At 47.0% G+C, this 13,124-nt stretch overlaps 1 protein-coding gene across 4 annotated transcripts in view; it reads right to left on the reverse strand.

Moving 5' to 3' along the window:
- The window catches only part of SPTBN1 (spectrin beta, non-erythrocytic 1), a 215,112-nt gene that overhangs the window by 17,286 nt on the left and 184,702 nt on the right, over window positions 1–13,124 (reverse strand). For 2 of the 4 annotated variants that reach the window (XM_066378264.1, XM_066378267.1), the window contains 8 exons: window positions 9,630–9,776; window positions 8,340–8,603; window positions 6,510–6,734; window positions 5,976–6,065; window positions 5,520–5,801; window positions 4,782–4,912; window positions 3,010–3,214; window positions 2,258–2,632 (listed from right to left, as the gene is read on the reverse strand). In XM_066378264.1, the coding sequence (XP_066234361.1) occupies window positions 2,258–2,632; window positions 3,010–3,214; window positions 4,782–4,912; window positions 5,520–5,801; window positions 5,976–6,065; window positions 6,510–6,734; window positions 8,340–8,603; window positions 9,630–9,776 (1,719 nt within the window). Of the gene's footprint in view, window positions 1–2,257; window positions 2,633–3,009; window positions 3,215–4,777; window positions 4,913–5,519; window positions 5,802–5,975; window positions 6,066–6,509; window positions 6,735–8,339; window positions 8,604–9,629; window positions 9,777–13,124 lie in introns of all 4 variants that reach the window. The other 2 variants (XM_066378265.1, XM_066378266.1) reach the window with 1 other exon arrangement.

Consider the following 13,124-nt stretch of genomic DNA (forward strand, 5'->3'; position numbering starts at 1 on the left):
CTTGCTCAAGCCAGCAACCTTGGGCTTCAAGCCAGTGACCCCAGGGTTTCAAACCTGGGTCCTCAACATTCCAGGCTGATGCTCTATCCACTGCGCCACCGCCTGGTCAGGCACAAATGGATCTTATGAAAAGATGCTACACAGAGATAGTATAATTTGTTGTCTATTGATTGTCAAAAACTCAAGTTGGATGATTTATACCTGCCAGTGAGCTAATTCACTGTTGACAGGACGATATGCCACAGCTCCTGAAGAGGGCAAACGGGCAGTATCTATAAAGTTACGAAGACATAGACTTTTGAATTTATGATCTCACTTTGGGGAACTTACCCTACATATATTCTTGCACATTTAGGAAATGAAATGCACATAGGTTCTTTATTACAGCCTTGTCTACAAAAGGAAAAACACTGAAAATAAAGCAGATGTCCCTGAGTGAGGGACGGGTTGAATTAATGGTGGTGCCTCCATAGTCATGAAAGAGAGGGCGCTCTGTGCACTCATGTCACTATGATGAGGTGGAGACTGTCAGGCCTGAGGAAGTGGGCTCCAGCCCTGGGTGTTCCTGGCCCTTGGTGGGTGCCCTCACCTCTCTGGGCCCCACGAGATCAAGAGATTTATGACAAAACGAGGGAGCAACTACATCATGTCGGAGTTTCTTCAGGTTCTAAAAGTAAATGATTTTCCAGGCGCAGAGGAGAGGCGCGCTGCTGGTGAGGTGTTGTAACTCTATCTCCAGGCATTCCACAAGTTCCTCACCACTTCTGCTGTATAGTTACAGAGAACAGTCGTAAAGCTCTTGCTATGGCCTACGTTTTGTAAGATCACCTCAATCCTCAGTGCGTTAGGGGACTGACACTGGGAGAGGTCAAGTTAAGCTTGCAGCGACGCGGGGCGGCAGGCCCCGTTCACACCAGGGCCTGCCTTTGCTCTAACCACTGCAGCACTATGGATCACTCACAAGGTGCCCCAGGACCTTCGGTGCAGGGAAAGCCTCTGAACATGACGCTGATAAAGCTGCTGAATGGTAAGTGTTCGCAGAGCTAGGGAGCCCACCAGCTGTGAAGGGAAGATTAGAAACCCTAAAGGGTGGTCGGTGGTCCCTTTTAAATTCTGCGCGATGCAGACCGTTAGCTGCTCCATGTATCTCTTTTAAGGATTCCCTCAACACGGTCCACCTCCTTGGAGGAGAGGCTGCAGTACTCACATGAAAGGAGCCCCACTGTGCTCTCCCCACTGCTTCTAGAAGCGGGCAAATCCCGGGTAAGCGAGGAGACAATGGCAGTGAAGGTGGTCCCTCCACAGAGCAAACCCTGGCGCCCACAGACAATGGTAAGGCTGAGGTACCAGATTTGGGGTCAGCCCACAGCTCAATCTGGGCTGCCTGTATTGATAGATAAAGATTTGCCGGCACACAGCCAGGAAGCTTTATTTTCATATTGTCTGTGGCTGCTTTAGGCTACAATGGCAGAGCTGAGTAATTACAACAGGACTGATATGTCCCACAAAGCTGAAAATATTTCCTATCTGAAATTCTACAGAAGTTCGCCAACCCCTACACTAGGTGGTCAACATGCACCTAATAGACAAGAACAAAACCCCCAAAAGACTGAGGGCTGGTATCGAGAACAAAAGTGACTTCTTCTATTGTATAAGACCATGACATTGAGTGGTGGTGGGGAATGGATACAATTTATTTTTCATCTGAAAGACTAAACAAGAAACCGCGCAGGGATTAGAATGCATATACTAGAGGAGATTCTTACTGTTACACTGTCATCACTTTGTCAAACACCTTTCAAACAAAGTCCTAGTGTTAGCCACATTTCATACTAGTGGAATAAATGCTGGGCAAATTAAAATGTTAGAATCTTGTTTTCCCTGTTTGCAGATATATAACTCAAAACCTGGTTGGCAGAGTGGTAAGGCATTATTCTGGAGATTATTCTGGGTGGATATGCTAACATAATACAAATTCTTGTGAAGGTCTACCACTTGCAACTGTTCTGTGTGCATCTGGTTTGTTTATTTTAATCATGAGGATGTTCCTCTAACAATGTCTACAAATGTACAACTTTTTGGGACCAGTAAGTTCTCCCAAATAAATGGAGCATTTTACATGTGTTAAGCACACACAAGTAGTCATTTAGGCCATTCTTTGAGGCATGTTTTGAGGAGTCAGAGAACGGCATGAGATACACAGAGACTCTGTCTGGAAAGAAAACCTCCCACCACCACGGGCAGCTCCCCCACCCACCTGAGTGCCCAGAGCCTGGATGTCATGCTCAAATGTGGTGTGCATTCTCTGCAAGGTCTCCACTGTGTTCTGATCTCTCCCAAGCTCCTCAGGAAGTTTCTTGTGTTTGTCCTGGATGCGCCCAAAGATCTCCTTGGCGTCGTGGTAAAACTTGTGCAGTTCATAGGAGGCAGCGAGGATCTGTGTTCTCGTGTCAATGAGCTCCAGCAGGTCGGCCCAGGCTTCGTTGAGCCCGTCCTTCCACTCAGCGATGGTGGCGGCATCCGAGTGCCCAGAGTTGATGAGTTCATCTGCCATGTGATTGACCGTGTCCACGCGCTCCTGACCAATGTTCCCCGTGTCTCGAGCAAATTCCCGGAATCGTTCTTGCAGCATCTGAAATGGAGACGAGCGTGATGAAATCAGTGAGACTTTTGTGAACATTTTATTTCCTGATCACATGAATGTCCTTTGGGAAGAAATGCGTTGTATGCGTGACTTGACAGATCTTAGCTCTAAAACCTCGTATCGACCAGGCCTGCTTCTCATTCCCTGCAGCCTGAGTAAGGCCCTGGCGCCCTTTCCTTTTACTACAGACGGGGGCATGAGGAGGTTAAACAAGCTAAGTCTAAGTTGCCCAGTGATAAAAATGCAGAGCTGAAATTAAACCCCAAGACCTTGGCATCTGGGGCGCTTTATCTGCTCACAGAGAGAGAACGCAATGGCCTGCATGCCCGCAGCTCGCTGCACCCCCCTCGCTGCCAGGTACTTGCCGTGACGTGCTCGTAGTCCTGCCCCAGCTCATGCGACCCCGCGACCACCTCCCGCTCCGCGATCCACTGCTCCAGGTCGTCCACCTCCCGGTTGAGCTGGAACAGCCTGTGCCTCTCGTCCAGCTTGCCCCGCCTCTCCTCGGCCAGGTCCTTCAGGCCCGCGTACAGCTTATCCACCTTGGACTGCCGCATGCTGATGCGCTCACTGAAAGGGGGGCAGGGGAGAAGGGTCTTCAATGTCACGTCTCCTTCAGGGAGAAAACAGATAAGGTGGAAATGCCAAAGAGAGCACACCATGTGAGATTTCTTGAAGGAGATTTCCGGTGAACCTATTTAGCCTAAAAAAACCCACAACTCTACAGTGTGACTTCCACTCCAAGTCAAGGAGAGGCAACATGTAAACAAAACATAGTAATGAAGGCTAAAGGCCAGCCGGACAGGACGGGGCACTAACTGCACTGCGGCTCTGTAGGTCAGGATTTCCTGTGACGTTAACGTTAAAAGTTAATGTGAAATCCAGGAGCCGCTTTATGCTCTCAGGCATCATGCTGCCAAAGGGACAAGTGATATCCCCGCCTGGCACACAACCGTACCTGCTCTAGGCCTAGTGCTAGTCTCTGCTGGGGGTGGGGTGGGGGGTGGGGCAGGCCCTGCTGCTCCTGTGCCGTGGGCCCTGCAGGAACTGCAACCCTCCCCGCCCTCCAAACGCTCCCCAGAATGACTGTCCTGTAACAGGAAATCAAAGAGACAAGGATATGGATGCCTGTCCCTGGAGACCACAAATCTGGGAATCCTGAACACAAACACCCGAAAGACCCAATCCCGACCTTGCCTTGGGTAATGCACAAGCAGATTCCTTTCTTTTCTGAGCCATAAGAGGCAGTTACAAACACAGAAAGCTAAGATGACTGCCAGTGAAGGTAATACAGGAGCCTGGTATACAGTACGACACCCTCACCTTCTACCCTTTTATTCCTGAGGCACTAGGACTTGATGTGTAAGAGGCAGGAGGTGATAGCATTTTGTTCTTCCTGGGAGCCCTTTCATTTGATAGATCCAAGTTTCCTTGTTTTCTGTACCTAATGACTAGTCACTACTAGTAATTAAACTAGCCTTTCCTCTTAAACTAAAAACTACTTTCTTAAACTGGATGACTTTTCAACCCAAGTGTAGGTGCCTTGATAAGCTGTATCTGTGCAAATCAATCTACACTTTTGACTCATGTCACCAACAATCTCTCAATAAGGCCGTGACCTGGGGAGATATTTAACTGATAAAAGCAATTTTCTATGCAATAGTTCACCCTTCCTATTCAGAATAGGCCTACTAGGTCTGTTTTAAAAATGATTCTCAGCCTGACAGGTGGTGCAGTGGATCAAGCGTTGACCTAGAATGCTAAGGTCACCAGTCTGAAACTCTGAGGTCGCTGGCTTGAGCGGGGGTGGGGTGGGGGGATCGTCCACACGATCCCAAAGCTCACCAGCTTGAGTCCAAAGGCCACTGGCTTGAGAGAGGGATACTGGCATGGCCCTGGTCAAGGCACATAGGAGAAACAATCAATTCACAATTAAAGTGGAAAGCAACTGTGAGTCGATGCTTCTCACCCTCTCTCTCCCCCTTCCTTTCTCTCTTGGGGTGAGGGAGCTTCTCAAAGATCTGTGTTACCAGTTACTCAAGATGAATGCAACCATTTACTTTGCATGGGTTGAAGTAAGAGGCCCTTCCTGGGAGTAACTGATAGCCTGGTCTCATCTTTACAAAATGGTACTCGCCTCTCAGGATGGCTCTCGGCCACGAGGGCCCGGCTGGTCTTGGAGAGCTGATGCACGGTCTCTGCGTAGTCCTCCACGGCTTGTTCCAGGATCTGGTGCTTCTTCAGCATGGACACAGCGCTCTGCTCATCCTGCAAAGGGCGGGCACTGTCATAACCACAGCTGTCCCCTCGGGCCCAATACCACCTCAAAGGGGGACAGGCTGAGTACATGGTGGGACAGGAGGAAGGACCAGAGTGTGACACGGGCAGTGAAACAGGCGTGTCAGGGTCATCAGTATGGACTGGACTGTGTAAAGGACTGACCAAAGAATAATGCAGAATGGCTGCGGCCCCTCTAAGGCAGAGCAGAACCAGGGCACACCCAGTGTGCGGGGCCGGCTGAAACTCCTCACAGTGTAACAAATATGTGGGTCTGACAGCAGCGTTCTGGAGCCTGAAAATACTTGCAAATTGTCTTAAAACTGTCATGTAAAATTTAGGTAACCCTGTAACTAGAGAGCAAGGAAGAAGACTGGCAAATTTCTACTAAAAAAAAAAAAAAGACAGATGACCCATTGTTAATGACCCGTCAGGGTTCAGACAATAAAACTCGAGCCACCTTCATGCACCACGGCGCCCTGTGGCACTCAAAGGCCGCAATGAAATGCTTCACAAAGACACAGCCATCAGCAAAACAGCTCGGGGTCAGGGGGACAGGACAGTCTCAGGCTCTTCCAGGGCGGGCGCCCTCCCTCACCTTGGCCTTCTCCTCAGACATCATGTACAGCTCCTGCTCGCTCATCCACGCCTCGGCCTCGGCCGCGTCAAAGTAGTACTGCTGGGCCCGGTGCGCCTCCTCCAGCCGCCGGTGCCGCTTCTCCGCCTCCTCGATGAGGAGGCCCCACAGCTGCTTCAGGTCGGCCAGCCTCTGGCGGATGGCCTCGGCGTTCAGGCTGCTGCTGTCGGTGACGATGTTCTGGCTCCTCTCGAAGATGTCGTCGATGCGAGGCTGGTGCCCCTGGATCTCCTTCTGGAGGGTCTGTGGGAGTGGGGAACACACACACAAGGTTCGTGAAGTAGCAACAGCACACTGTGCGCCTCGCTGTGAGGGCCCGGGAGAAAATGCAAGCCTACAAACCTCCTGCATGTTCTCTGCCTTCTAACTTGGAGCCATTATTTATCTGACGGAACGAGCCCGAGCAGGAACGCTTACCTGATTTTTCTTTATTAACAGCTGCACAGTCTGGAGGTTGTGGCCGTGATCCGTGGAAGTTGCCAAAGGCATCCTCTCTCCAACCCACAGCTGGAGACAATAGTAAAGGAATGGTCAGGACTACTCAGAGCGAACAAACGCTGGGCGTAAGCGAGTGCAGCGGGGAAGAGCGGGGAGGCCGGCTTCGGAGAAAGTACATCCCACCCGCCTCCCGCCCAGGGCGCGCGCCGGTCTCCCAAGCCCGCTTCGTCCTCCGTGCCAAACTTAGAGCGAGTCCTCATCCTTCACTGATTTTTAAGATTACCATTCTAGGGCCATTAAGACACCAGAATGTCTTTAGAAAACCAGAGAGAAAAATAGAGCTGCATTTCGTGTGAGAGGGGCAAGAACTCTCAGAATGTACCTACGTCAGCTCTGAGAGCTCTGCTCACCATGTGGCCCCCGGTGAGAGGGACAGAGAAGTCGGGACATGGGCTCCAAGGACAGGCCGGGAGGTTTACAGGAAAGCTGGTCCTGCAGCAAGGGTCTACTCACGATCTCGTCCTCCACATCCCTGTTGAATTGATGGATCTCTTTGGAGGCCAGCAGGTTATGCTTCCTCTCGTTCAGGGGCTCCAGCAACTCCATGAACTTGGTCTGCACGGTGAGGCGCTTGCTGTCCACCTCGTCGGTGCTCTTCCCCTCCTGACTCAGCGCCTGGGCCTGGCTCTGCAGCTCCTCAATCTCCTTCTTCCGCACCTCCATCTGATTCTCCAGCATCTGAGGGCAGGAAGCAGACCCAACTTCATTCACACCAGACCCCACACTGAAAAAGCACTTGTTTTGGGTACTGGCCAAAATGGAAGACCGCAGAATGTAAATTTACAGAGTGGAGAGCCTAAGAAATGGTTCCTAACAGCGGAGAGGCCAAGAAATGTGACCTAACATGACCCAAAGTTATCAGCTAGCTTCTGCTCTGATGGCTAATTTAAAAAAAAAAAATCCCTTTCTAGGATTTTTAAATTTGAAAGAACATTCCAGTTTATCCAGTAACTTGGGAGGAAAATAACAGGGAAAACAAAAGGATTAATTATGGGGACAGGATAGTCTTCACTGGCCTGTTCAAAAGTCACAACAACGCTGGAAACTAGTTTAGATATCAGGAAGAACTCAAGTCCTGAGGTTCCAGTTCTTCTGGGAAAGAAACATAGCTAATGTGATCATCTTCTCTCAATTTCTTCAGTCAGAAAGCCAAGTATTCTTTGTTTACATATTTGGATAATCGGCTGAAAACATACTGTTTATTTACATGAATAAAATGGGCAAAATTCAAGCAGAGGCGTCTTACTCCGGAAACATAACACAGGGAGGATCGTATAACTGACAGCTTGGAGACAAGGGGACCGAGTCGGGGACAAACTGACTCCCTTTCTAGGTCGGGGAGGGAGAGCCATGACTAAAAACCAGCCATGAAGGAAACTCCTGGATGACTGGTCACCTGAAGAGCAGAGTAGCCAAATCACTCAGCACAGGAAGGGGCGTGTCCCTGTGAAGGAACAAGCCTCAGTACTCGGCAAGGGTGCTTCTGCAGCTCCTGGTTCTAAGCAGAACTGCTGGGCCTGAAACTGGGGCACACAATACAAACCCAGCCAGGAGAGCCACCCACAGCTTCTGCACCAACTTGCTTACTCAACCTCACCGCAGCTGTTTTTGCATAAATTGAAGTAAACTCATTTGTCCGTGATATTAACCCTTTGAGTAGCAGGAACGTTCATGTACATCCTCGCGCTTCCTCACCATCCAGAGTACAATCGTACATGTAAGGCAACATGATGAGAAGGCAAATGCATGTTTTTCTTGCTTCCATAAATTGGTTATCAAACATGATTTTAAGTTAATAAAACTAGAACTGGAACTAATTTCATTTTCTTAAAAAAAAAAACAAAAAAACCCAACTCATTCCTGGGAGTCAGCAAGCATGAAAAAAAACACTACTCAAAGGGTTAAAAAAAATATCAAATTTCTGGCACTCTGAACAACTCTGATCACTATCATGTATCTAGAAGTTCTACAGCAAAGTGTGCAAATATTAGTTTCCTTCATGTAAATCGCAGAACTAAATGAAATGCATATTTTCAACTGTTAAATGGTACAAGCCATTGACTAAGACAATGATTAAAAATGTATTCCCAGGCACAAACACCCAACATTTCGACCAATACTGTTTCTTCCCAGTTGGCTCTGGAAACACCCCATGAGCTATCAGAGCAAACACTCTGTGGGGTTAAAGCCCTTCTCAGAGAAGGTAGATGGCTGAGAACACAGTTAGGATGACGCCAGTAAAACAGCGACAGATCCAAGCAGGTGGTCTCCTCGCACACTTGCCTGCTGCTTTTTCAGCAGGATGTTGACGCTGGTCAGGTCTTTGCCATAGTCATCCGACTGAATCTGACTCTCCAGGCCGTGCAGCCATTTGTCCAGATCCGCACAGCTCTGGGTGAAGAGTTCGGCCTTGTTTGCATCAAAGAGCCGCTGGGCCTTGGTCTGGGTGGTGGATTCAAGGACTTCCCACATTTTATGTAAACCAGTGAGTTTCTCCTTCACCACAGCTTCTGTCTCAGGCTTTTCTGAAATGAGTTGCATTCCTTCCTAGAAAACACAAACTACTGTGGTTAGAAATAAATAGTTTGCTAGAGAACAAATGTCACTGTGAGAAACAGGAAACCTAAGATTATTTGACCTGCGATTTACCCATTCATTCAACACACACACACACACGCTCTCTCTCTCTCTCCACATGAAGTTACCATAAAAAAATTGACAATGACCTAGTTCTATGCAAGGGCTTTCATGAGAGTCAAGCAAGAAGTTATTACTGCACACTAAAACAGTTTCCACTGAGGCAATGAGACATTCAATGCTAACAACCTAAGATGCATTATTTTAACTGATAAGAGTCTGAAACAATATAAAAAGTCTCAAGGAAGAGAAGGGAGGGTGGAGAACTTGATCACACTCATGTTCAGTTATGTTTACACTGAACAGAAGCTCCCTGTGCTGAAACAGTAAGATTTAAATTATTACAGTGACTAGAATGCAGTAGTCACACTGGCCAGGTAGCTCAGTAGGTCAGAGCATCATCCCTACACACCATGGCTGCAGGTTCCACCCCACTCAGGGCACATACAAGCATCAGCCAATGAATACATAACTAAGTGGAACAACAAATCGATCTCCCTCTCTCTAAATCAATCAATAAAAACTATTAAAAAATAATAAAATGAAAAAAAAATAGAGAAATTTAAAAAGTTAATATTTCTAAATTCTGTACAACTGGATCTACCAATCTCTGTCATAGCTGTATACGTGTAATATGATCAAGACAGTGGGGACCCTGCCCAGCTCATAGCCCACCCTGTGCAGCAACAGAAACTACACACCTACTACTCACGGAAAGATAAACGGAACATTTGTACCAGCTGGCTGGGTTTCTGCTGGGCTGAAGTTAGGGACGGGTAAGTGGAGGCAGGACTGCTGACTACTGGCTGTGTAACTTTTGTAGGTGATTAAACATGACTCAAATGTGCTGGAAAATGTGCTAGGTACAAAGCGGCTCATTTCCACATGGCCACACTGTGGATGGAAATGGCAGCCTCATCAAACACTTTAACCCACCTTTTCGATTTTGTCAAGCCATTCTTTGTTGGAAGCGAGCTCCGCCATGAATGCTTGATGCTTCAGCCATTTACTGTGCAGATTCCTGGCTTCATCGTAAGACATGTCCTGGGCCGTAAGCATCTTTTCATTGATCCAGAGAGACAGCTAGGAAAAGGGCAGAAAAGAAAAAAAACAAAACAAAACAGGAAAGTTTCAGAGACCATGATCAGAGACATCAGCCCTTTCTCTGCCTGGAAAGAGTTGTGTTATGTCATACTGTCCTACGAGACACACTACTCAGTTTCCATGTCAACAGACAACCAAATATTGACTTTATAATTCTGACCTGTCACAACAGGTATCTCCACTCTACGGATGCTGGACCTGAGCCTTGCTCCAAACTATGTATCTAATATTAAATCCTGAAGTCTGAGAGCTCTCTGATCCAGCTTTCAAACGTCTGGTACTCTTAACCAGCATTCCCCCAAGGCTTGTGTTTAAAGGTCTTACCTAAACCAGCCCAACTCACATCCTTTTCTCTTCCAAATAAATACCTTTGCCAACTATATATATTATGCTAACCATGAGTAACTGTTTTTCACTCCACTCGGTAATTTTTTCTCCCTACTTTTATTCTATTATAAAACCACCAAAATTCCTGCTCTCTTACCTCTCGCTCTCCCCTTCACGGGTTTATTTATGGGAATTCCCAAAAGCACAAACAACGCACTCTCAGTAGGAGAACGGCAGCAAGGACACCCTTTCTCCCCCCTTTCCCTACAGCCACCGGTCTCGAACGGGCCTTCCCTGCAGACCAAGAACACCTCACAGGACTTGATTTTGAGACCCAACAAGTCTACTTGGATCTGGACTCTGGAAAGCCTCACAGAGCCTGCCAGCTGCTGACAGATCTGAGAGGGGAGTTATCCCCTGAGGTTCGGGCTGGGATTCGGCCAGCCCTGGGCCCTGGACACACTTTTCCTGCGGCTCTCACCCCGCTTCGCCCAGCTCCTACAGCCTGCCTGCAGCGGGCACGGCCAGGGTCCTGGTTCCTACCCTGCACACAGACGAGGAGCTTTTGTTTGCCCAGGTGGAAGACACACAGAGGAATACAGCGTTGGCCTGCAAGCAGATAGGAATGTCTTCAGGGACAGTGTCCCTTCTCCCCTGTGGCCATGAGATGCCCACTTTTACACCAGTTGCTGCCACAACAAATCTGCACCTGAACTTCTTCATGGCCCTATCTCCAAAAGTTTAGAAATGGCACATAAAGGCCAACAGAAACCCTCACAGAATCATTATTTCTGAGGCCATTCACTTGTACTCTGGGCTGCTGCTGGGAAAGGATTCCCCATAAATTTCCTTAAACAACAGAAAGCCTGTCCTTTGGGAAGGACGTTAAGGGGGACAATGTAGGTCACAGGAGGAGCCCTGGCCATGAACGCATGAACTCCCTGCACCATCTCTACCTTTCTCAGGCTCCTCGCCCACCATGCGGGAGGGGTGGGGTTTGGAAGCAAAAGGTGGAGAGACCTTTGATATCACTCTTTACTGAGGGGGAAAACCTGTAAGTCTCACAAAAACCCCTGTAAGCAAAGACCACAGATTTGCTACAAGACAACAGACACTCAATTTCCTACTTTATAAGAATTTACCACCTATTTTCTAGTCATTTGGGCATACTGTGGCCAATTAACTGAAACACAACAGCCATTCATTCAACCTAAGGGAATAATAGATTAAAAGGAAGCCAAACCATAATATTTCCCCCTTTATTTTGTACACCACCCCCTACACATAAACACAATAAAATAATTTATCTAAAATGCCAAGGATGTTCATATATTCACATATATTTGCTATTCATAGCTATCTACCCAAGAGAGACTAAAAAAAAAAGCTATATAAAAATCAGAGGCTTATAAACAAATCTGTTCTTTGCTGAACACATCATCCTACAGATAAAGCATCACGCGCCGCAGATCAATGGAGCGGGTCTATGGAACCTGCCAGTTCATGGAGCCCTTCATGAGCACGCTGGAAGCAGAGCTGCAGCTATTATCTGTGGGCACCGACAAAGGTCATGTGAGATACACTCATTCTCTCTCGAAAACACTGCAGACTGGAAAAGGACAGAAAAAATGCTTTGATCACTGAATTAAGCTAAAGGCAAAGCATGCTCTCTATCCCTGTGCCACAGCCGTCCAGTCATACCTCTCTCCTTAAAAAAAAAAAAAAAAGGATCCATTTTAGAAAACAGGAAGTATTGTGTGAGGGAATAAAATATAAAATAGTATCTTTTAAATCATTCCTTTTTCAGTATATCACATTAAAACAACACTACTAGAACTATGAGGCTCTTTGTAACTTTCTACCTATAACTGAACTGGTGGGTCCCTGCTCATCCTCACTGTATCAGTGCTGCAGAGAGTGTCCCACTCAGGCAGTGTCTGGGGTGGGGGTGGGGGTGGGGCAACAGCAGCAGATTCCATAACCGATGCCTGCCTTAGCCAGGTACCACGTGGGAGTGTGACAGAGACAACGTGGAATTGTCTGACCTGAACAATACTAAGATGGTGATGGTATTAAATCTGACCTCTGGGTGTTCTGTAAATATTTACCAGCCTAATACACAGATTTTCAAATGTAGGGCTCGTCTATACATGAATGCCATTCTCAGAAATTCTGGCTTAAAATGAGGCTGAATGATAGAATAATACCGTAATCCCCATGTATAAGACGCACATTTCCCAGAAAATATTTGGGGTCTAAAAACTGGGTGCGTCTTATACAGCGGTTGTAGAAGTGTGGCATTTCAAATGCTACAGATGGAACTGAGGACGAGGCAATACATGAAGCAGGGATAGTCAACCTTTTTATACCTACCGCCCACTTTTGTATCTCTGTTAGTAGTAAAATTTTCTAACCACCCAATGGTTCCACAGTAATGGTGATTTGTAAAGTAGGGAAGTAACTTTATAAAATTTATAAAGCAGAGTTACAGCAAGTTAAAGCATATAATAATAATTACTTACCAAGTACTATATGTTGGATTTTCGAAGTTTGGCAGAATAAATCTTTATAAAACAACTTACTATAGTTAAATCTATCTTTTTATTTATACTTTGGTTGCTCCGCTACCACCCACCATGGAACGACCCACTGGAACGACCACTAGTGGGCGGTAGGGACCAGGTTGACTACCACTGATATGAAGACACTGATTTGTCATCTGACACAGATGAGGACAAGCTAATGGACGGGACTTGTGACAGTGATGAGGAGTTGTATGAATTTTATGATGAATAAAACGAGTTTAATAACTTAATGTAATACATCTTTTTTTCAAATTTCGGGCCCCCAAATTAAGGTGTGTCTTATACATGGAACAGTCTTATACATGGGGAAATACAGTACATAGCACCCCTTTGCTTGTACTTCAAACTCCAAGGATTTTGAAACTCCAAACCTGACCTAAATTCCATCGTCATGTAAAAAAATGTATACGCTGAT

The sequence above is a fragment of the Saccopteryx leptura genome, chromosome 3, assembly GCF_036850995.1.
Source record: "Saccopteryx leptura isolate mSacLep1 chromosome 3, mSacLep1_pri_phased_curated, whole genome shotgun sequence".
Taxonomy (NCBI): domain Eukaryota; kingdom Metazoa; phylum Chordata; class Mammalia; order Chiroptera; family Emballonuridae; genus Saccopteryx; species Saccopteryx leptura.